The sequence below is a fragment of the Muntiacus reevesi genome, chromosome 9 (genome assembly GCF_963930625.1).
Source record: "Muntiacus reevesi chromosome 9, mMunRee1.1, whole genome shotgun sequence".
In the NCBI taxonomy this organism is placed as follows: Eukaryota; Metazoa; Chordata; class Mammalia; order Artiodactyla; family Cervidae; genus Muntiacus; species Muntiacus reevesi.
The window spans coordinates 58,291,943-58,316,355 of NC_089257.1; the positions used below are offsets into that span (position 1 = coordinate 58,291,943).

General features: G+C 42.9%; 1 protein-coding gene, 2 non-coding genes and 1 pseudogene across 4 annotated transcripts; all 4 read left to right on the plus strand.

Annotated features, from left to right (window-relative positions):
• The first annotated feature begins 64 nt into the window (after nucleotides 1–64).
• Nucleotides 65–4,600, plus strand: HSPA8 (heat shock protein family A (Hsp70) member 8). 2 transcript variants are annotated; one of them, XM_065946180.1, is made up of 9 exons: nucleotides 65–269; nucleotides 997–1,206; nucleotides 1,482–1,687; nucleotides 1,832–1,984; nucleotides 2,075–2,630; nucleotides 2,829–3,031; nucleotides 3,263–3,461; nucleotides 3,652–3,884; nucleotides 4,165–4,600. In XM_065946180.1, exons 1-9 carry the CDS (start codon nucleotides 80–82, stop codon nucleotides 4,360–4,362), a joined length of 2,148 nt encoding a protein of 715 aa, XP_065802252.1. In that variant the 5' UTR covers nucleotides 65–79; the 3' UTR covers nucleotides 4,363–4,600. The 2 variants fall into 2 exon arrangements, with proteins under 2 accessions (XP_065802252.1, XP_065802253.1); XM_065946181.1 differs by having other exon boundaries at nucleotides 126–265.
• Nucleotides 2,673–2,760, plus strand: LOC136176172 (small nucleolar RNA SNORD14). The gene has a single exon (XR_010664539.1). It is a non-coding gene; the product is annotated as a small nucleolar RNA SNORD14 (small nucleolar RNA).
• Nucleotides 3,973–4,056, plus strand: LOC136176173 (small nucleolar RNA SNORD14). The gene has a single exon (XR_010664540.1). It is a non-coding gene; the product is annotated as a small nucleolar RNA SNORD14 (small nucleolar RNA).
• An 8,277-nt stretch (nucleotides 4,601–12,877) lies between the features above and the next one.
• On the plus strand, nucleotides 12,878–14,297 carry LOC136175944 (large ribosomal subunit protein uL16-like; annotated as a pseudogene).
• The last annotated feature ends 10,116 nt before the right edge of the window (nucleotides 14,298–24,413 follow it).

The following is a 24,413-nucleotide window of genomic DNA, read 5'->3' on the forward strand; positions in this document are numbered from 1 at the left end:
TGCGTCATCGCGAGGCGGGGCGGGCTGCGGTCGTGAGAGGGAGGCCTGAGCGGTAGAGCCGGGTTCGTCATTGGGTCTTATGGAGGTGGCCGCGCCCCCATTGGCTAAGGAAGATATGATGGGCACCGGCAGGGGTGGACCCCTTCTGGAAGGTTCTGAGGCAGGGTATAAGAGACGGGGCGGCGGGCGGAAACCGGTCTCGTTGGACGCACCGGCAGCATTCCAGGTTGCTGACTTATTCAGCAGAGCCGGCTCTACGCTTTTAGTAAGTAAGGCCTACGTATTTCTTCCTTCGATGGTTTGTTGGGAGCATGTAGGCCGCTGCAGACTGCATGGATTTGCGGCGGCTCGGGACTTTCTGAACATCTCAGGCAGGGGGTGTGTGGCACCCCCTTCTTTTGCCTGGATTGGGGGGCTTTGTTGTCGAGGGGAGGCGGCAGCCCAGTGTTCCAATTAGGGACGGAGGAGCGGGGCACGGAGGGAAGGCGGCGTGGGAAGCTATGCGGTGAAAAAGGGGCCGCACCCGTCTATAGGGCGTGGAGCCAGCGTCTTTAGAGTCGGCGGCTCCGGGTTTCCTTGTTCTAAGACCCAGTGTTCTTAAAAGAGGAAGTCGTCGTTGGCTCGCCCCCAAGATGGGGGAGGGGGCTTCAGGGCATTTGCGGACATTTGCAGGCCTTGCGGCATTAAGTACGGGTAGGGGGCAGGGCTGAGGTTCAGCCCGGGGCGCTTGACCACGTGTTCGCTATGCCGCAGAAGAGACCCTCCATGCTGGTTTTTCTGTCTGCGGCGGCCTCCGCGGTTGGCAGGGCAACCTTACTGCAGCACTTTACGCTTGCTGTGACTCTCTCGCGTGATTATTTTTGACAAGGGCAGTTTCTTGGGTGAGATGCTAAGTATAATTTTCAGAGTGGTCATAGCAGGTTGCATTTACTTGGTAAATGCCTTAGTGCTTAATCCGCTTTTTTTAACCACGTGTTTTTTTTTCTTCTCCTTTAGCAACCATGTCTAAGGGACCTGCAGTTGGCATTGATCTTGGCACCACCTATTCTTGTGTGGGTGTCTTCCAGCACGGAAAGGTGGAAATAATTGCCAATGATCAGGGGAACCGAACCACCCCAAGCTATGTCGCCTTCACTGATACCGAACGATTGATCGGTGATGCTGCAAAGAACCAGGTCGCAATGAATCCCACCAACACGGTTTTTGGTAAGCTTTAATTGTGGTGTGAATTTGAAGGATTTAGGCAATGTGTAATTTGAGAAGCTGTTACTGTTAAGTGTGAGGCGGCCATGAAGTCCTTGAGAATAAGAAAAAACCTGTAGGAAACTTGATTATCCTTTTAAAATCTAATTGTATCATGGGTATTCAGAAGTTGAATCCATTTAATTATATGAATTTGACAGGCATTTAGTCAGGATGATGGGTTCTTAATGAAAAGATGTACAATGAGTCAAGGTAACATTATTTGATATCTTTGATAGATGCCAAACGACTTATTGGACGAAGATTTGATGATGCTGTTGTCCAGTCTGATATGAAACATTGGCCCTTCATGGTTGTGAATGATGCTGGCAGGCCTAAGGTTCAAGTAGAGTACAAGGGAGAGACAAAGAGTTTTTATCCAGAGGAGGTGTCATCCATGGTCCTGACAAAGATGAAGGAAATCGCAGAAGCCTACCTTGGGAAGGTGAGCCACATGCTGCGGGAAGATGTGGGGGTTACCAGGTTTCTTGGGACTGGGGTTCTGGATGACTCAAGGGTGAGTAGTAAAACTTGAATGGTGAAGATGTATCTTTGCATATCCAACTTGTTTTAATCTTTTTTTTGCTAGACTGTTACCAACGCTGTTGTCACAGTACCTGCCTACTTTAATGACTCTCAGCGTCAGGCTACCAAAGATGCTGGAACTATTGCTGGTCTCAACGTACTTCGAATCATCAATGAGCCAACTGCTGCTGCTATTGCCTATGGCTTGGACAAAAAGGTACATACATGTTTTATGTATGTCTGAGTCAAAACTGATTTAAGTCATCACAAACAGATGAAAATAAGTTAATTGTATTTTAACTTTCAGGTTGGAGCAGAAAGAAATGTGCTGATCTTTGATCTAGGTGGTGGCACTTTTGATGTGTCAATCCTCACTATTGAGGATGGAATCTTTGAGGTCAAATCTACAGCTGGAGATACTCACTTGGGTGGAGAAGACTTTGACAACCGCATGGTCAACCATTTTATTGCAGAGTTCAAGCGCAAACACAAGAAGGATATCAGTGAGAACAAGAGGGCTGTCCGTCGTCTCCGTACTGCTTGTGAGCGTGCTAAGCGCACTCTCTCTTCCAGCACCCAGGCCAGTATTGAGATTGATTCCCTCTATGAAGGAATCGACTTCTATACCTCTATTACCCGTGCCCGATTTGAAGAATTGAATGCTGATTTGTTCCGTGGCACCCTGGACCCTGTGGAGAAAGCCCTTCGGGATGCCAAGCTGGACAAGTCTCAGATCCACGATATTGTCTTGGTTGGTGGCTCAACCCGCATCCCCAAGATTCAGAAACTTCTCCAGGACTTCTTCAACGGGAAAGAACTGAATAAGAGCATCAACCCTGATGAGGCTGTTGCGTACGGTGCAGGTAAATCTCTTTAAACAGCAGTTAGGAGGCCTAAGCTAAATTTCGCTGTGATGAATGATTTTTAAGCATTCGTAGTTTCCACCAAAAGTTTTAGCTAATGATGGTAAAACTTCCTTGGATGTCTGAGCGATTGAGAATTGTTAATAAGATGAGTTCAACTGTGGTTTTCCTTAAAAAATAATTTCCTTTTTAATATAGCTGTTCAGGCAGCCATTTTGTCTGGAGACAAATCTGAAAATGTTCAAGACTTGCTGCTGTTGGATGTCACTCCTCTTTCCCTTGGAATTGAAACTGCTGGTGGAGTCATGACTGTCCTCATCAAGCGCAATACCACCATTCCTACCAAGCAGACGCAGACTTTCACCACCTACTCTGACAACCAGCCTGGTGTGCTCATTCAGGTAAGATGGCTCAGTTTGGCTTACTTGAGCTGCTATAAAATTGGGCAGGATTTGTTCTGCTGTGATGATGGATTCCAAAACCATTCGTAGTTTCCACCAGAAATCCTGTGTTGGCCAACTCCTTCCTTGGATGTCTGAGCGATCAGTCTTGCCTAATCCAGCTTATCCAAATTTAAGCTGGCAGAGAAACCGAGTTTTTTTCTTCTGTAATATAGAATGTAATTTCTATAGGTTTATGAAGGTGAGCGTGCCATGACTAAGGATAACAACTTGCTTGGCAAGTTTGAACTCACAGGCATACCTCCTGCCCCACGTGGTGTTCCTCAGATTGAAGTCACTTTTGATATTGATGCCAATGGCATTCTCAATGTCTCTGCTGTGGATAAGAGCACAGGAAAAGAGAACAAGATTACCATCACTAATGACAAGGGTGAGTTTGGGCTACATATTGTGTGTGTAGTGAGATCCGGTTTTAAGAGGTTAGAGTTTGGGTTTTATTTTCCCAAAAAGTGTTTCTGCTTCCTGAAGAGTATTCAGCCAAACGATCACACCAAGGGGAGTTGCAGGGTAGTTAATTCTTGCATAAAAGATTGCGCGTAAAACACTGCTTAATCTTGCAGGCCGCTTGAGCAAGGAAGACATTGAACGCATGGTTCAAGAAGCAGAGAAGTACAAAGCTGAAGATGAGAAGCAGCGGGATAAGGTGTCTTCAAAGAATTCGCTTGAATCCTATGCCTTCAACATGAAAGCTACTGTTGAGGATGAGAAACTTCAGGGCAAGATTAATGATGAAGACAAACAGAAGATTCTTGACAAGTGTAATGAAATAATCAACTGGCTGGATAAGAACCAGGTTTGTAATTATTGCTGGAAACTTGAGGGTGTGGGGTTTTGTGTCTTAAGGGTTTTAGAAAAACTTAGGTTGGTTTTATAAATTGAGGTCACAATGATGAATGGTCCAAAACATTCGCGGTTTCCACCAGAACACTAGGTGTTGGCAATTCCTTCCTTGGATGTCTGAGTGACCCAAGACCTCCAATGTAACCTAAATGCTGTTTAGTGTTAGGTTGATTGTATCAAACTTAACCTTCCATTTAAACAATTTATGGTAATAGAATGTTACTTCTTTTTAGACTGCAGAGAAGGAAGAATTTGAACATCAGCAGAAGGAGCTGGAAAAAGTCTGCAACCCCATCATTACCAAGCTATACCAGAGTGCAGGAGGCATGCCTGGAGGAATGCCAGGAGGAATGCCTGGGGGCTTCCCTGGTGGTGGAGCTCCTCCATCAGGTGGTGCCTCCTCTGGGCCCACTATTGAAGAGGTTGATTAGGCCAGCCTAGCATAGATCTAGCATTGTTCCACACAAAACATGGAAGGACCCAAATTTGTAGCAAATCCCATGGCAGTTACGAAGTTGAGCTGCTATATAGTAAATAACTGGGCATTCTTGATACTTGAACATGGAATGTGTGTGCACATGGAAAAACATTGCACTTTACAAGCACTGTATTGTAAGTGGAAAAATGCAATGTCTTAAATAAAACTGTATTTAAAATTGGCACCATAAAGTTGTCTTGACTCTGCTTACAAGGGTAGCTAAGTGTTTGGCTTTGGGAATTATTTCTCTGGCTAAACATTATAACAGTATATTGTTATATTGTTCAACCTAAATGAATGCTTAAAGACTGAATTAAGGTAAAATAGGAAAACATAAACATTTCCATCACTATACTCTGACATAGTCTACTCTGACAGTGCTAAGTTTGTTACTACTGATGCAGTTTGAACTGTAGATACTGATACTTTGTGGTGTCAGGCAGCTCAAATGTTCAGTAAATCTTGTGGTTGACTGAAACAGTTTAGAAAACATTGAGGCAAAAACTGGGCAAGGAAATGGATAACAGGTCACAATCTGTGCAACTAGACCATCTTGCTGTGAAGCCCTGTTAATCTACTGGCAGAGGCTTTTCTGTTTTCCAACTTGAGGCTTAGGAGTTGGGTGTTGTAAAGCTGGCTGTTAAGGTTGGCATAGTGAGGGCCTTTGCCCATCATGTAATCAAGTTTGAGAAATTGGGCATCTAATTCTGATTTCATTTTAAATCATAGCCAGCCTTAACTCAGGAACTTGAGAGGCAGAAGCTGATTCTGAACAGTTATGCTTATCAAGCCTAATTACGCTGGATTGCCTTTAGGTAAGCTTTCTTGGGGACGGAGACCTCAGTATACCTTGGCTGCTTAAGCTTGAGTTGACAGAATCAAATGAATGTTGGGCTGTGGGTCTAAGGTCTTGCATCTGGGATTGTGAATCCTGTGAAGTCATCATTGTGAGTTAATACGGGTGTTACATACACATTTGCAACCCCATGGACTATGTCCCACTAGGTTTCTCTTTGTCCTTGGGATTTTCCAGGCAAGAGTACTGGAGTGGGTTGCTGTGCCCTTATTAGGGTATCTTAACTGCCCAGGGATGGAGCCCATGTCTCTTAGGTCTCCTGTGTTGGCAGGTGGGTTCTGTAATCACTAGCACCATCCATGTGCTCATGATTCCTGCTTAACACCAGTCTGCCAGGGTTCTGTAATCACTAGCACCATCCATGTGCTCATGATTCCTGCTTAACACCAGTCTGCCATCTAGTGGTCATTTAGGAAAAACTAGGCCAGGGATGGTGGTCCAAATCACTTTAAGCTCAAAGTGACCAATGGGACCCCACTCCAGTACTCTCTTGAGTACTGGAAAATCCCATGGACGGAAGAGCCTGGCAGGCTGCAGTCCGTGAGGTCACTGAGTCGGTCACAACTGAGTGACTTCACTTTGATTTTTCACATTCGAGAAGGAAATGGCAACCCACTCCAGTCTTCTTGCCTGGAGAATCCCAGGGACCGGGGGCCCTGGTGGGTTGCTATCTATGGGGTCACACAGTCGGACATGACTGAAGCAACTTAACAATAGAGTGACCAATAACCCCAGGCTGCTTCAGGTCTCTAGCTTGTGTAGTTCTTGGTTTTTGAGTGACCCAACTAACATAGTTTGGAGTTCAAAAGAATGTTTCTGCATTAAGGAAAGATATTTTCGGGTTAGTGGGTATAGCCGGGAGGCTGTCATTGGTAAAACAGTTGAAGTTTAGTAAGAAAAGAATTTAGTGAAAACAGTAGTGCATATCACATTGGCTATTTTGTGACTTAGGTGTTAATGTTTGACATTACTCCAGGAAGTTTTGAGCCATCAGTGGAAGTCATTTTTTCACCAGTTCATGAAGGTGACCTGGGTTTGGTGCAAACCCCATGGGGCAGTTTTGGATTTTTGGTTGTTGGTTTTTTTTTTTTTTTTTTTGAGACCACTCAATAGTTTTGTTTGTAATCTTGGTGAGAAAATTGGAGATGAAATGTGATAGTGAAGTACAAGACCTAGCCCGATCAAAGGTTATCAGTGGTAGCTATTACTACAAGTTGAACAGAATGCATGTTTTCAATGAGACAAGTAAAATGCACTATTTCCATTACACAGATGGAGGAAATGATGCATTGCAGGGCTTGTATAATAGGGTTTGGCAGAAGCTAGGGGTTACCTCGGAGAAGGCAATGGCAACCCAATTCAGTACTCTTGCCTGGAAAATCCCATGGACAGAGGAGCCTGGTAGGCTGTGGTCCATGGGGTCGCTAAGAGTCGGACACGACTGAGCGACTTCACTTTCACTTTAATGTATTAGCTAAGGAAATGGCAACCCACTCCAGTGTTCTTGCCTGGAGAATCCCAGGGACTAGGGAGCCTGGTGGGCTGCCGTCTATGGGGTCGCACAGAGTCGGCCCCGACTGAAGCGATTTAGCAGTAGCAGCAGCAGGGATTACCTATTTGCTAGTTATACTGGTTTTTCTGTATTTAGTCTGAAAAGAATGCATATGAGGACTCGAGAAAAGAGGTTGAGTAAACTTGAATTACACTGGGTGAAGAGAGCCAGTCAGGCATATTTAAGTATTGGGTAGACTTTATTCTAGAACTCTGTTCTTGCATGCCAGTGTGTCGGCACTGGCTCATCTTAATGTAGAGCTGGACTTCACGTTTACTGAGAAATTTTTTCTTTTTTTTTAAAAGCAAGGGAGTTTGTAATCTGAGAAAAGTTGGAGTTATGTACCCAGGTGGGACTAGTGGTAATCTGCCTGCCAGTGCAGATGGAGAGATGCAGGTTTGATCTTGGGTCAGGAAGGTCTGGATGAAGGCGGGGCAACCCACTCCAGTATTCTTGCCTGGAGAAGCTGACAGGCTGGCTACAGTCTGTAGGGTTGCAAAGAGTCAGATACCACTGAATAGATTTGGCATGCACTTAATGATTTTGGTTCCAATATTCATCAGATACTTAAAAAGTTCCCTGTTAGGTGTTTCCCACCTCGCCCCAGTCTTTGGTGTTCAAACGTGGACACTTTTGCAGGAAGTTGAAGTAATTTGAGGTTTTGAGAAACCCAATGATTGAAGTCAATTTTTGTCTTTCACTTTGTGTTAGTGTTTTTTAATTTCTTGTTGTGGGCAAAGCCCTGAGAGCAGTAGATGCAGAAGCTGGTAAAGGTGTGTTTCAGCCTTACAAGCGTCTAGAGTAGCAGCAGAGACTGCCATGCACAAGATGAAGACATTTACAAGGTGGCATCCTTATTGTGGGAAGACACTAGCAATGTGTGTAAATTAGGTTGTTTATTACAGCTTAGGAAAAGATGTGGAGAAGGTAGCCATAAGAACAGCATTTTTTCCATTCAGTTTAGATGAAGCTAAGTGGTTTCCATTTAATCTTGCCTTATTTGATTATCTTTTAACAACCGTAGAACGACTGTTGGGTCGTCCGGCTGTGCATGTATAAGTCTACAGGATGACCAAAGCACCTTTACTTCTGTGTGGATTGTTGTAATGTGGTTATAAAGAGTCATGCCTCTGGATGCCTGGCTTTTAAATTTTGCACAGGGTGCCATTGACTTGGGAACAGAGCAAAAAGTTCAGGGTCCCTCAATCTCCATGTCCACTTTTAAGAGTTACACGCTCTTAGCAGCTGGACTCACTAACACTTAACAATGTTATGGTTGTGTTTAGAAATGTATTTTTTTTTTTTTTAGAAATGTATTTTTATTACTCTAGTTGAGTAACGGTAATTGTACTTATAAACTACTAAGAAATAATTTTTGTCTTTAAAAGCCACAGCCATACATTTACTCCCCAAAATACTACTGCAGTCTTTGTGTACTTAAAGTGTACTATAAAGAAAATGATGCCTGCAAACAATGCTTTGCTCCAACAATACTGGGTATTTGATTGAACAGTATTACTGTACAATATACCTTCATAGAAAAAATAGCCTTTTCCGTTCTAATAAGATGGAATGGAGTTGGTGAGGGAGAGGGAGTCCTGGCGTGCTGCAGTCCACGGGGTTTCAGGGTCGGACACGACTAGGCAACTGAACAACAACCAGGTGGAATGGAGTGATTTGTGGGACAGACTGGAAAGGTTGAGGGTTTTCCTTTCAGTAGTCTATGTATGGCTGTAAGGACATCTTTATCCACTAGATGGCAGTAAGCAATTTAGAAAATGACAGCTGAGGGAGGCTGCTGGAACATTTTTACTTAGGTTTGTGCTTTTTGTTGGTTTCACAAGTTGCCTAACTGGAAGCACAGTAAATGCTGAGGAAGGAAGTCAGCCTCAAATGTTCACATTCACGTTCCAGGCAAAGCATTCCCAGCTGAGTAAGTTGAACAGGTGCCCTGATGGGATGTATGGGTTAAAGTAGAGATTTTAGGGTAACTTGAGACAGGTGGGTCAGATACAGAGCTTTGAAATGTGCAGGGATGAAGGGAAAAAAGGGGAGTCTCCGTGGGAAGAGAAAATAGTCTTTCCTGATCCTTTCATGGTCCATTTTTCCAAGTTTAAAGTGTTAATGTTATTTCCCTCATCACCCTTGACTCTGACTCCTTAGACTCTCAATACCTGTATGAAATGTTTGAATTCCTCACTAAACTCAAGCTCATGAATGAATGTAAGAATATCCACACACTCCCGTATAATGTCTGGCACATTGTATAGGCATGTAATAGCAAATGAGAAGGGGTGGGGCAGGTACCCAAGAGGTGAGTGGTAGAATATGTTCTCTGTGGGCTTTATGATGGTTTGGTCATGGCTCTTGGAGTGGTGAGAGGCTGGCTGGGTTCAGACTCCCTACAGATCTTTGCTACAGTTGCTTATTGCAGAGCTGGGGAGCCAAATTAGGGCTGCATGAGGTGAGGAAACAATCAAGCCTGGAAGAGCTCTAGCCAAAGGAGACTTGGCAGTAACAGAGTTGTCGATCTTTGTCCTAAGGAAGGGACCGCTTGCTCTCTTTAGATTGCTTCTGAGATCTGGGTGATATGGGGAGTGAGTGCTGAGCAGCATGAGGACAGTCAGGGCTTGCCAGGAAGACTGAGACCTGTCCTAATAAGCTGAGCCATAGTTCATAGGATGTAGCCAACCCAAGGGCCCTAAGGAGAAGACTGTGGATCTTCTTGACCTTGGATTAGACACAAAACAACAAGCAACAAAAGAAAACAGATATGTTGGACTTCATAAAAACTAAAAATGTGCTTAAAATGACACCATCAATAAAATGAAGAAAGGCAACCCAGAGAATTGGGGAAAATACTTGTGGATGTGCTCAGTTGCTTCCGTCATGTCTAACTGTGACCTGTGGGCCGTAGCCCCAGGCTCCTCTGTCCATGGGATTTTCTAGGCAAGAATACTGGAGTGGGTTGCCATGCCCTCCTCCAGGGGATCTTTCCAACCCAGGAATTGAACCCATATCTTTGGCATCTCCTGCATTACAGGCAGGTTTTATTGTACCTAATAAAGTACTGCTATCTAAAATGTACTAAAAAACTTGTAACTCAAAAGAGAGAAACCAGTGTTTACAAGGGACAACTGATCTAAATGGGTATGTCTCCAAAGAAGATACACAAATAACTAATAAGCACAGGGAAAGATGCTCAATATCATTAGCGATCAGAGAAATGGAAATCAAAACCTCAGTGAGAAGTTTGTATTCACTAGGATGTCTGGACAGGAACATTTGGCAAGGATGTACAGGAACTGGAACCCTTATACACTGCCTGATATGAATGTAAAATGCAGCAACCCATTTGGAAAACAGTCTGGCAGTTCCTCAAAAGTTAGAATCAATTAGCATATGACCCAGGCATTCTACCAGTTATGTACCCAAGAGAAATGAAAATATACATCCACACAAGCACTTAAACACACACAGTATTACAATACCTCAAAAAAGACCATAACCCAAATGTCCATCAACTAATGAATGGATAAATAAAACAGTATGTCCACACAATGGAATAGTTCCTCAGCTATAAGAAGGAATGAAGTATTGATACATGCTCTAACATAGATGATCCTTGATGATATGAAATGTCCAGAATAGGCAAATCTTTTGAGATAGAAAGTAGAAATAGGTGGTTTCATAACGCTGGGGGAAAGGACAGTTGGGGAGAGATGCAGAGTTACTGCAGACAGGTATGGGGTTTTGTTTTGGGATGATGAGATCATTATAATTAGTTGTGGCAATAGTTGTATAATTCTGTGAATATGTTAAAATACTGAATTGCACACTTTAAATAGAGAAATTAATGAATTGTGCGGTACAAGTAGTATTTCAACAAAGCACTTACAAATTTGGGAGGGGTTGGAAAAGAAGTTGCAGAGCTGGCTTCCACAAAGTGAGGGGAGAGAGGGAGGAAGGGAGAAAGAGGACGTATGTGAATATAAGATTTTTATTCTCAAGGAACCAAGTAATGTTGGCTGTGCATTGGTTTTCCTTTTTATCCCCAGCTTTACTGACATAATTGTCATATAATATTGTGTCAGTTTAAGGGGTACAACGTGTTGGTTTGATACTCATATTGTGAATTGTTACCACGGTAAGGTTAGTTAGCACCTCCATCACTTTACATAATTGCCATTTCCTTTTTGTTTATGTTGAGAACATTTAAGATTTACTCTCTTGAATGGACATGTGGACATGGGTTGTGGGGAAAGGTAGAGTAAGATAAATTGAGAGAGTAACACTGATGTATACACACACAGTTCAGTCGCTCAGTCGTGTCCGACTCTGTGCAACCCCATGGACTGCAGCATGCCAGGCCTCCCTGTCCATGGCCAACTCCCGGAGTCTACTCAAACTCATGTCCATCGAGTCGGTGATGCCATCCAGCCATCTCATCCTCTGTCATCCCCTTCTCCTGTCTTCAATCTTTCTCAGCATGAGGGTCTTTTCCAATGAGTCAGTTCTTCGAATCAGGTGGCCAAAGTATTGGAGTTTCAGCTTCAGCATCAGTCCTTCCAATGAATATTCAGGACTGATCTCCTTTAGGATGAACTGGTTGGATCTTCTTGCAGTCTCAAGAATCTTCTACAACACCACAGTTCAGAAGCATCAATTCTTCAGCGCTCAACTTTCTTTATAGTCTAACTCTCACATCCGTACATGACTACTGGAAAAACCATAACTTTGACTTGATGGACCTTTGTTGGCAAACTAATGTCTCTGCTTTTTAATGTGCTATCTAGGTTGGTCATAGCTTTTCTTCCAAAGAGCAAGCATCTTTTTTTTTTCAATTTTTTTTTAAGCATCTTTTAATTTCATGGCTGCAGTCACCGTCTGCAGTGATTTTGGAGCCCCCAAAAAGAAAGTCTGTCACTGTTTCCATTGTTTCCCCATCTATTTACCTTGAAGTGATGGGATCAGATGCCATGATCTTAGTTTGCTGAATGTTTGAGTTTTAAGCCAACTTTTTCACTCTCTCACTTTCATCAAGAGGCTGGTTAGTTCTTCGCTTTCTGCCATAAGGGTAATGTCATCTGCATATCTGAGGTTATTGATATTTCTCCTGGCAATCTTGATGCCAGCTTGTGCTTCATCCAGCCCAGCGTTTCTCATGATGTACTCTGCGTATAAGTTAAATAAGCAGAGTGACAATATACAGCCTTGACGTACTCCTTTCCCAATTTGGAACCAGTCTGTTCCGTGTCCAGTTCGAACTGTTGCTTCCTGACCTGCGTACAGGTTACTCAAGAGGCAGGTCAGGTGGTCTGGTATTCCTATCTCTTGAAGAATTTTCCATAGTTTGTTGTGATCCACACAGTCAAAGGCTTTGGCGTAGTCAATAAAGCAGAAGTAGGTGTTTTTTGAAACTCTCTTGCTTTTTCGATGATCCAACGGATGTTGGCAATTTGATCTCTGGTTCCTCTGCTTTTTCTAAATCCGGCTTGAACATCTGGAAGTTCATGGTTCACATACTGTTGAAGCCTGGTTTGGAGAATTTTGAGCATTACTTTGCTAGCGTGTGAGATGAGTGCAATTGTGTGGTAGCTTGAGCATTCTGTGGCATTGCCTTTCTTTGGGATTGGAATGTGTGTATATTACCATGTGTAGAATGGAAAGCTTCTATATAGCACAGGGAGCTCAGTTCGGTGCTCTGTGGTGACCTAGCAGGGAGGCTCCAGAGGGAGGGGATGTAGGTATATATAGAGCTGATTCACTTCATTATAACTAATGTTATAACAGTACTGTATAAACTATACAGTGTACAGTACTGTATAAACTACTGTATAAACTAACAGTACTGTAAAGCAGTTATACTCCAATTAAAAAAAATTTACTCTCAGCAATTTCTAAGTATTCAGTACATATATTGTTAAATAAAATCATGGGGCTGTACATTAGATCCTCGAACTTACTTATCTTGTGACTGATAGTTTAGACCCTTTCGCCATACTCTCCCATTTCTCCAGTGCCCTGTGCTGTTTTATTTTTTGGGCCACACTGTGCGGCATGCAGGATCTTGGTTCCCTGACCAGGGATCAAACCCATGCCCCCTACAGCAGAAGTGCAGAATCTTGACTGCTGGACCTGGACCACCAGGGAAGTCCTGTGCTGTTGTTTTCTAATGCCTACACTTCCCTTGGAGACATTGTGGCCTCTCAAACCAAGCAGATACAGATTCCAAACCCAGGAGTTGAAACAGGTTGGTGGGCTGAAAGAAAGCAAGCTGCAGGCAAGTAACCACTTGAGAGACACTGCAAATATTCACCAAAAATCTTGTTGTTGATTTAGTGTTTCTTATGTGTCTGTCTGGGACCTGCTCTGCTGTTTACTGGGTTTGTGACCTTAGGCAAATTATTCTGAAACTGAGTATCTTTACCTATGAAATGGGAATTACAGTCATCAACCATTAGGCTTGTTATGAGGATTAAATGAGCCAGTGTATGTAGAGTGTTTAGCTCTGTGCCTGACTCATAGAGTAAGTGTTAGAAGAGCTAGTATTATTAACTATTAGTTAGATAATATTAACATTTCCTAAGGCTGCCATAACAAAGTACCAAAAACTTAGGGGACGTCCCTGGTGGTCCAGTGGTTACCACTTCACCTTCTAATGCAAGGTGTGTGGTGATTTGATCCCTGGTCGGGAGCTAAGATCCCACATGCCTCATGGCCAAAAAACAAAAACATAAAACAGAAGCAATACTGTAACAAATAAAGACTTTAAAACTGGTCCACATCAAAAATCTGTAACTCTCCCTTTGGCACACTGCTGAAGATCCTGGTGTCACCATTGGCCACTGCTCCGCCCAGTGTTACCGGTATTGTAAGAGCAAGCCGTACCCAAAGTCTCACTTCCGCCAAGGTGTCCCTGATGCTGGGATGTGCATCTTGGACGTGGTGCGGAAGAAGGCAAAACTGGAAGAGTTCCCCCGTCTGTGGCCACATGGGGTCAGATGAGTATGAGCAGCTCTTTTCCGAAGCCCTGGAGGCTTCCCGTATTTGTGCCAACAAGTACAAAAAGTGGTGAGAAGCTGTGGCAAAGGTGGCTTTCACATCCAAGTGCAGCTCCACCGTTCCACATCATCCTCAACAAGGTGGTGTCCTATGGTGGAACTGACAGGCTCCAGACAGGTGTGTGTGGTGCCTCTGGAAAGCCCCAGGGCACAGTGGTCAGGGTCCACGTTGGCCAAGGCACAATGTCCATCTGCACCAAGCTGCAGAACAAGAAGCATGTGATTGAGGCCCTCCGCAGGGCCGAGTTCAAGTTCCCTGGATGCCAGAAGATCCCCAGAAGTGGGGATCTTCAAAGTTTAATGCAGATAAATTTGAAAACATGGTGGCAGAAGAGTGGTTCTTCCCCTGTGGCTGGGGGTTAAAAACATCCCCAGTCATGGTTCTCTGGACAAAATGGCAGGCCCTGTACTCATGAGAGCCTTGAGGTGTCCCCTCCTTACTCATGCATGCCTAGCAATAAATCCTACTTCCCTGCCCCCCAAAACCCTACAAAGTACAAAAACTTAACAGAAATGTATGGTCACAGTTCTGGAGGCTAGCAGTCAGAAATCAAGGTTTGGCAGTGCCATGCTCTCGAGTACTCAGGGAGGGAGTGGTCCGGCTCCTCCCTTCTGGCTTTTGATGACTGCCTGCATCCTTGGGCTTAAAGATGCATCAGTCCAGTCACATGACTGTCTTCTCCCTGTATGTCTTCACATCTTTTTCCCTCTGTGCATGTCTGTTTCTGTGTTCAAATTCCCTTTTTTTAAAAAAAAAATAAGGACAACAGTCATACTGGGTTAGGACCCACCATAGTGGCCTCATTTTAACCAATTACCTCTGTAGTGACTATTTCCAAACGAGGTCACATTCTGAGACGGGGATTAGGACTTCTTATTTTTTTAGTTGGGGTGAAGGGGACACAATTCACCCCATGACAATCACATTCCTGGTCATCACAGAAGAGGAATCCCCTCCCCAGCTTTTGCGCAAGAGTAGAAAGTAAACCAGCTGAAATCTGAATACCTGTTCTTATGGGGGACCAACAAAAAGGCCTTTCTTTGCAGTCTCTTTCTCAGAAGCAGGCCCACCGCAGGCCACCAGCTGTGGCCAGTGTTCCCTTGTATCCTTTTACCAGCCCTTGGTCCCTCTGGATTTTCCAACAACGCCTAATTCTATTATTTCCAGTGATTTCCCCGTGGGCAGCAGTTTATTTCTGTCATCAAGTCTCTGATGAAATCTTTAGCCATGAAATATTTAGTCCAATCCCAACAAATCGTGTATAGTGTTAACATGTCACAAGCTGCCCGTGGCCTGCATTATGTGGTAATTTGGAAGCGAGAGGAGTGATAATACAGGGCTGGGCTTCTTTTGTGAGCTCGCATTAATGCTGGAGCTGGTGATGTCAATTGACAGCCCATCGATTTGGACTAATAGTGCTTGGAGGGGGCAGAATTGGGGCGAGGTAGGGGATAAAGGATATTGACGGTCAGTCGCCAGGATCCCGGCAGCTTTTAATCTATTATTGCCGTCTTTTAATGCAACTTCCGTGTCAACTGCATTTACTTCCACCAGCTCTACCCGCTGTGCTGAACTGTGAAGCCGGTGGGATGCCACCCCTAGAGTGGCCCAAAGTTCCCCAGTATTGATTCTTTGATACTCTGGGGTGTGAATTATAATTATTTCATTAAGCTCTTTAATGGGTATCAACTATGAACCTTCGCCAGCCCAGGCTGGGGTGGCCAGGGCGAGGCCCGCATCATTAGTCTGTGTTCATCTCGTTGCCACCAATTGTCCTGCCCTCAACCCTATTTTTTTCCTCCTATTATCGCGTCTATGGTTTTAGTGGGAAGCAGGTCGATCTACTCTCAGAGAGGAGCTGGGAAGGGGAGTTGCTGATTTGGGGAGGCTGGAGGGGAGGCCACGGTTGAGCAGATTGCATTGTCGGCTATTCACACAGCGGAGCTAATCACTCGTCAGACCTGCTCTGCGCGGCTCTAGTCTGCATGTGGGAGGAGGTGGTGCACGCTATCTTGGGACAAAGCAGCCACTTGCTTGTGGCTTTGAGTCCTGTTGTAGCTCAGGAAAATTCATACCCTCATGGAAGTCGTTCATCAACCTTCTGCCCTCAGGCAACTTCACCTCTAGTAGAGGTATCAACAAGTGAATAAGTAGCAACAAGACACTAGTGAACCTTGAAAACAGGCCAAGTACAAGAAGTGAAGGCACTCCACAGCAGGGGCCTTGACCCAGGCTTGGGGGTCAGGGAAGGCTTCCTGGAGGGGTGAAAGCCCAAAGTGAACCCGAAGAACAAGTCAGAGGTAGCCACAGGGAAGAGGAAGGGCACGCTAGTCAGTGGAGCAGCATGTCGGAGAGGCCCAGGGATGAGAGGGAGCAGGTCCGAGAAAGGTGAGGACCTCGTGTAGTTGAGTAAGGCCACACTTTGTATGAGGTGGGGACAGGTCCCTCTCTCACCCTGGTTCTTGTCTTCTACCTGCCTGTCATTGCTGATGAAGCTCATCAGGAGCTTGAGGAAGCTCAAATAGTCGCAGATGGTGTTTCTCATCATTTTCTCAGATGCTTTCTTATTTCTACCATATTTATTTCTACCATACTTTAGGCCAGGAGTGATTTTTATTTCAGGCCCTTATTTGGTTTATGTGGTGGTTTTAAAACATGTCTGCAAGTTTTTTTGGGGGGCACTTCTTTTATCAAGGTATGGAGTCTTAATTCCTCTCCTCATGAATGCAGCCTGGCTATCCTGACTTCTAATGGATAGAAGGTGGAGTAGGTAACTCTGAGTAACTTCTAAGTCTAGATTATTAAATTCCTGCTGCTTCCACCTGGTTCTCTGGACATTCACTGTAGACTCTTCAGCTGCCCTGTAGGAAGTCTGATCCTGAGTCCACCATGTGGAAAGACCACTATGAGAGAAGCTTGAGGAGCGCCAGGTGTTGCATGGTCCTAGTCTGGGCACCAGACTTGTGAGTGCAGTGGCCTTGGAAATGACTCTAGCCCCAGCCATCAGCCACTATATCTTCATTCAGAGAGCCCCTGAGTGAGAAAAGGTCAGCTGAGCCCAGTCAACCATGTACAAAATCAATGATTGCTGTTGTTTTAAGCTACTGTTTTAGGGTGATCTGTTATGTGGTGATAGATAATTGGAACAGTTAAACTTGGTTAAGTTTGTGTTTAAGTCTGATTACTATAGCCTCCATAGTAGGTCTTCAGATCAGGCAGTCTGAGTTCCCCAACTTTGTTCTTCTTTTTCAAGTTTGTTTTGACTCTTCTAGAGCTTTTTATTTTGCAAGTATATTTTAAAAATCAACTCATTTCTTTAAAAAAAATCTCCTTATATTATAATTGATATTTTAATGTTGTTGTTGTTTAGCTGCTCAATGGTCTTCAACTCTTTGCAACCCCATGGACTGTAGCCTGCCAGGCTCCTCTGTCCATGGGGATTTCCAGGAAGACTACTGGAGCGCTTTGCCATTTCCTTCTCCAGGGGATCTTGGTATTTTAATGACTAAAGTTTAAATTGGGTAAAGTTGATATCTAAACAATATTACTAAATACCAATCCATGAACATGGCATGTCTTATCATTTATTTAGGTCTTCTTTAATTTCTGTCAGCAATGTTTTGTAGTTTAGAATGAAGAAATCTTTTGCCTTTTATTAAATTGATTTCTGTTTACATTTTTTAATGCTATTGTAAATAGAATAGTTTCAAATTTTCATTTTCCAATTAATTACTTCTACTTTGCAAGAATACAATGGAACTCAAATGTTGACCACATACTGTATTATCTTGCTAAATTAACTTATTAAATTCCAGTACTGGTTTTGCCGAGTTTCTTCAGCTTTTTTTTCCATAAGCAGTCATGTTATCTGCAGGAAAGATAATTTATTTCTTCCTTTTCCAGTATGAAAAGTTTACTTCTTTTTCTTTCCTTATTGCTTTGGCAGAGACCACCAATAAAAGGTTGAATAGAATGGTGAGAGTGGACATCCTTTGCCTTGTTTCTGATCTTAGGAGGAAAGCACTTAATATTTCACCATTAAGTATGATACTAACCTTGAGGTGGTTTTTCTTTTTTTTTTTTTTTTTAGTTTTGTTTTCAATTGGAGGGTAATTACTTTCCAGTGCTGTGGTGGTTTCTGCCATATATCAACATGATTCAGCCATAGGTATATATATATCCCGTTTCTCTTGAGTCTCCCTCCCCATCCCACCCCTCTGGGTTGTCATGGAGCACCAGATTTGGGTTCCCTGTATCATACAGAGAATTCCCACTGGCTATCTATTTTACATATGGTAATATGTTTGTTTCAGTGTACTCTCTCAAATCATTCCACCCTCTCCTTCACCCACCCATATCCAAAAGCCTATCCTTTATGTCTTCATTGCCTTTGCTGCCCTGCAAATAAGATCATCAGTACCATCTATCTAGATTTCATATATATGGTGTTAATATACAATATTTATCCTTCTCCTTCCAACTTACTTCACTCTGTATAATAGGCTCTAGGTTCATTCACTTCATTAGAATTGACTCAAATGTGTTCCTTTTCATAGCTAGCCAATATTCCATTGTGTATATGTTCTACTACTTTTTTAGTCATTCATCTGTCAATGGACATCTAATTTTGGGTTTTTCATAGCTATTCTTTAATGAATCGAGCTTTGGTATCATGCTTGTATTAAGGATAAATTTAAGCATGGCAAGCTTTCCTATGTAAAACTGCCAGCAGAGACCAAGATGGAGGAAGAAGACTAATGCAAGAAACACAGGTGCTCCCAATTTAAAGGAAACTACGAAACTAAAAGCAGGAAGTGTTGCAAGATGTGGTTTTCAGAGATAGCTTGGGGGGAGTGGGCACAGGTTGGGCCAAGAGAGAAGAAAGTCATCAAGATGGGACTTGTGGGCTTAGAATGACTTTTCTTCCTCTCCACCTGGTGATCTATTCATTTTTCAAAAGCTGAAATACTCCCTCTCCAGACTCTTCTGGGCAAAGTGGGTGACTCCCCCACTCAGTGCTCCCTAATCATTCCACACCTTCCATAGAGTACTTTGCATATATTTTGGAGCTGTCTGTGTATCTGGCTCTCTCTTTCCTCAGCAGTGAGATCCTCTGAGGTACAGGCTATGGCTTCATTTTCACATTCCTCCCCCACTCTTTCTAGACCCTCCTTCCCTGGGAATCAGGGAGCAGAGTCAGAGCTCTGGGGTCTGCATAGCATGTTCTCCCCACTGTGCAGACTTCAATAAGTTTTCCTTCTGAAAATGTTTTTCTTTTCTTTTTTTAAAATGTGTTTATTTATTTGGCTCTGCTGGGTCTTAGTTGCGACATGTGGTATCTAGTTCCCTGACCAGGGATTGAGCCTGGCTTCCTGGATTCGGAGCGTGGAGTCTCAGCCACTGGACCACCAGGGAAGTCCCTGAAAATGCTTTCTTGAAAATATAATTTCCCTCTAAGAAGTTGTACCAAAGTTGTTTCTGACTTCTGGGAGATTCTGTTTTCTCACTTAATACCTATGTTAGAGGTAGTTGCTACATGCTCTTTTTTGGGGGGTAGGCACCCAGTGTATATGTGTTGAATCAAGGGACATAGTTTCTAGGTGTGGCTTAGCAATGAACAAAAGGAAAATCTTGCATGATCTCAGACACAGGGTGTGAATTTGAGTGCAAACTTCCGATTACTTAAATCCTACCAATCTTTGGAAAGCATATACAACAATGCAGTGGAGTTACTAACCCAATTAGAGCTTGAACTTCTTTTTTGTAACAAATATTCTGTAATATCCTCTTTACTATTCTGGAATGAAATTCATAGGGAACCAAAATATTCCATTTAATACTCTAATTATAAATCTGAAAAAGTGAAAGAAACTGTTTGCAATAAATTGATGTGTGTTTTAATAGACAGATGCTCAAGTTCGGTTAAACTGGAAGGCATAACTGTGGGGTGCTCACCCCTTCTGCAGAATCCTTGTGAAAGCAGAATTCAGCCCACTGTTTTAATGCCTCAGACATCACTGCATGGCTGTCAAGACAGGCTCTTCTGAAATGCTGACCAAGTCTTTGTATTGTCCTAACTGAAAGACAGACATTTCACTTCTCCTTTTACATGGTATTTACATGCAGGAAAAATTCAGTTTATTTTTAAATTAAAAAATACTTCGTGTTTTTTTTTTGTACAACATCATAGAAAGCTTTTAAACCTATGTGAATATCCAAGAGACATTCAGAAATCACTGGAAATGTGGAAGGAAATTTCTTTGATGTGCAGAACTGACGACCTTGGTATTGCAAAGAATCAAACCCGCCACCCCCCACCCCCCACCTCCACCCTCACTGAAAGCCACTGTGCCTCCAATCACAGCTGCAACAAAAACTTCCCACCAATTTCCCCAGTCCTCTTTAGGGGGCAGTACCATCCCTAAGCCCTGGTTCTGGAGTTAGCCCTGGGTTCAAAAACCCTGGCACTGCCTCTTGTCTACATGGCCAGTTTATTTTCAGTGTAAAAAGCAGATGATATACCCAGTCACAAGGGGTGTAAAGGTTTAATTGACAGGGTAGCCAATGACACTCTGTACAATGTCAAGTAACCAGTGCTCAGAAATAGCTAATATATATTGAACATTCATTATGTGTCATGAATAGTAACAACCCTCTTGAGTTCAGTGCCATTATTGACTCTTAATTTTCCATTGAGTAAGTGAGGCCCAAGTTGCTTGCCTAAGGTCACATAGGCAGTGACACGGTAGAAGGATGACCACAGGTGGCCCCCAAGCTGGTTTGGTTCCTCTTCGTGCCGTCCTGAGTCTACCATGAACAGAGCCAGGCAAGACTCTATCCCTGCAGTTGGCAAAGATTGATCCCTCCTGAAAGCTCACTGCTCTTAACAAGGATCTCCACGAACTCATGCTCTAGAGGTCTCAAGTAAACTGAGGAGGAGAAAGCAGCTAGGCCAGGTGATGGGGGAAGTTGCAAAGGACACACCCACCCACCCTCTGCATTTCCCTCCGAACCTCCCTCCCCGCTGCCCATGTGGTGGGATGGAGAGTTCTCCTCCAGGGAGTCCTAACTGTAATCATGCCACAGCCTCAAGTGGGAGAGGTGGTGTCCTGAATTGCACAGGTCACTTGCTTTGAGGACAGGCTGGTTTGGACTCAATACAAAGAATTTCCCAACATTGACAGCCATCTAACAGCTAATCAATGCCGAGAAAGCCCCAGGTGTTTGTGGTGTTATGCTGAATCCAAGGGAGCACAGAAATGAGCCAGAGATTCTGTTTTAAGGAGCGCACAGTGAAGAAATCAGTGTAAGGCTCTGTTAGGCTGGAAAAGGAAAGCTTGGGGTGGCTAGGCTACCTACTCTTCTTTTTTAATTTTTAAAAGCATTTAAAAAAAAATTTTTTTCTATATTGAACTACAGTTGATGTACAATGTAGTGTGAATTTCAGGTGTACAGCAAAGTGACTCAGTTATACGTATTTCTTTTTCAGATTCTTTTCCCATTTAGGTTATTATACAATATTGAGCAGAGTTCCTGTGCTACACAGTAGGTCCTTATTGGTTATGTTTTTTAAATGTAGCAGTATGTATGTGTCAGTCCCAAACTCAATCCCCATTTATACCTACCTCCTTTCTCTTTTGATAAGCATGAGTTTGTAAGTCTGAGACTCTGTTTCTGCTTTGTAAATAAGTTCATTTTATCATTTTGTTTTATTAGATTCCGTGTATAAGTAATATTATATGATATTGGTCTTTGTCTGTCTGACTGACTTCACTTCGTATGATAATCTCCAGGGCCATTCATGTTACTGCAAATGGCATTATTTCTGTTCTCTTTCATAGCTGAGTAATATCCCATTGTATATATGTACCACATCTTTATCCGTTCATCTGTTGGTGAACATTTAGGTTGCTTCCATGTCTCTGGTAATTTGAATAGTGCTACTATGCATATTGGGGTGCCTGTATCCCTTTGAACCATGCTGTGATTTATGTCAAAAGTGTTCTACCTATGTTTTCCTCTAAGGGTTTTATAGTATATGGTCTTACATTTATGTTTTTAAATCATTTTGAGTTTATTTTTGTGTATGGTGTTGAGACTGTATGTTGTAATTTCATTCTTTTACATGTAGCTGTCCAGTTCTCCCAGCACCATTTATTGAAGAGACTGTCTTTTCTCCATTGTATATTCTTGCCTCCTTTATCATAGATTAATTGGCGATAGGTGCATGGGTTTATTTCTGGACTTTCTGTTCTGTTCCATTTATCTGTATTTCTATTTTTGTGCCTGTACCATACTGTTTTATACTGTAGCTTTCTAGTATGGTCTGAAGTCAGGGAGCCTGATTCCTCCAGCTCCATTTTTCTTTCTCAAGATTGCTTTGGCTATTCAGGGTCTTTTGTGTTTAATATAAAAAGTTAAAAAATTTTTTTGTTCTAGTTCTGTTGAAAAAGGTCATTGCTAATTGGATAGGGATTGTCCTGAATCTGTGGGCTGCATACCCTTGATAGCTGAAGAGTGTGAATATATTCCAGGGTTACTCTGGAGGTCAGAACTGGCATCTGTAGCTGAGCTGAAGTTGCTGTTGTTCAGTTGCTCAGCCATGTCCAATTCTTCGTGACCCCATGGACTGCAGCACACCAGGCTTCTCTGTCCTTAATCATCTCCCAGAGTTTGCTCAAACTCACATCCATTGAGTTGGTGATGCTCTCCAACCATCTCATCCTCTGTCGTCCCCTTCTCCTCCTGCCTTCCATCTTTCCCAGCATCAGGGTCTTTTTCAGTGAGTCTGCTCTTTGTATCAGGTGGCCAAAGTCTTGGAGCTTCAGCTTCAGCATGATTCCTTCCAATGAATATTCAGGATTGATTTCCTCCAGGATTTACTGGTTTGATCTCCTTGCTCTCTAAGGGACTGTCAAGAGTTTTCTCCAGCACCACAGTTCAAAAGCATCAGTTCTTCGGTCCTCACTCTTCTTTATGGTACAACTCTCACATCCATACAGACCACTGGAAAAACCATAGCTTTGACTAGACGGACTTTTGTTGGCAAAATGGTGTCTCTGCTTTTTAATGTTCTGTCTGGATTGGTCATAGCTTTACTTCCAAGGAGCAAGCATCTTTTAATTTCATGGCTGAAGTCACTGTTTGCAGTGATTTTGTAGCCCAAGAATATAAAGTCTGTCACTGATTCCATTGTTTCCGCATCTATTTGCTATGAAATGATGAGACCAGATGCCATGATCTTAGTTTTTTGAATGTTGAGGTTTTTTTTTTTTTTTTTTTTTTTTGGATATCTATGTGTTTAATGTCAGATTCTTTTCATACAGTAGTGTAAATTTCAAGAACATAAGCCACCCTCCCCCACCCCTCCCAACTTTCTGGCATAGGAAAAGAGACAAATATCAAAATAATTATATAAAGGCACAAGGCAAAAAAGACTTTAAAAATCCCTGTGCTCTATATTTCTTAGCTTTGGGCTCAGCTAGGATAATTTATCGTATTTTATTTTATTTTTTTAAAGTAAACGTGTTATTTTTTTTTCCATTTATTTTTATTAGTTGGAGGCTAATTACTTTACAATATTGTAGTGGTTTTTGTCATACATTGACATGAATCAGCCATGGATTTACATGTGTTCCGTATCCCGATCCCCCCTCCCACCTCCCTCTCTACCCCATCCCTCTGGGTCTTCCCAGTGCACCAGGCCCGAGCACTTGACGCATACATCCAACCTGGGCTGGTGATCTGTTTCACCCTAGATGATTTACATGTTTCGATTGAATGTTGAGTTTTAAGTCAGCTTTTTAGCTCTCCTCTTTCACCTTCATCAAGAGGCTCTTTAGTTCCTCTTCGCTTTCTGCCATAAGGGTGGTGTCATCTGCATATCTGAGGTTATTGATATTTCTCCCAGCAATCTTGATGCCATCTTGTGCTTCTTCCAGCCTGGTACTTCACATGATATACTCTGCATGTAAGTTAAATAAGCAAGATGACAATATACAGCCTTGACATTCTCCTTTCCCAATTTTGAACCAGTGTATGTTCCATGTCCAGTTCTAACTGTTGCTTCTTGACTTGCATACAGGTTTCACAGGAGGGAGGTAAGGTGGTCTGGTATTCCCATCTCTAACATTTTTCCACAGTTTGTTGTGATCTACACAGTCAAAGGCCTTATCATAGTCAGTGAAGTAGAAGTAGATGTTTTTCTGGAATTCTCTTGCTTTTTCTATGATCCAGTGGATATTGGCAATTTGATCTCTGGTTCCTCTGCCTTTTCTAAATCCAGCTTGAACATCTGGAAGTGCTCCGTTCACATACTCTTGAAGCCTAGCTTGGAAAATTTTGAGCATTACTTTGCTAGCATGTGAAATGAGTGCAATTTATGGGGTAGTTTGAACATTTTTTGGCATTGCCTTTCTTTGGAATTGGGATGAAAACTGACCTTTTCCAGTCCTGTGGCCACTGCTGAGTTTTCCAAATTTGCTGACGTACTGAGTACAGCACTTGAGCAGCAGCATCTTCTAGGATTTGA

Excerpts from the sequence above, each read along its gene's own strand:
- HSPA8 (XM_065946180.1), top strand. The coding sequence starts at position 80 with ATGGAGGTGGCCGCGCCCCCATTGGCTAAGGAAGATATGATGGGCACC. Across the intron at positions 1,207-1,481 it reads TCCCACCAACACGGTTTTTG|ATGCCAAACGACTTATTGGA; the intron begins GTAAGCTTTAAT and ends TATCTTTGATAG. Across the intron at positions 2,631-2,828 it reads GGCTGTTGCGTACGGTGCAG|CTGTTCAGGCAGCCATTTTG; the intron begins GTAAATCTCTTT and ends TTTTTAATATAG.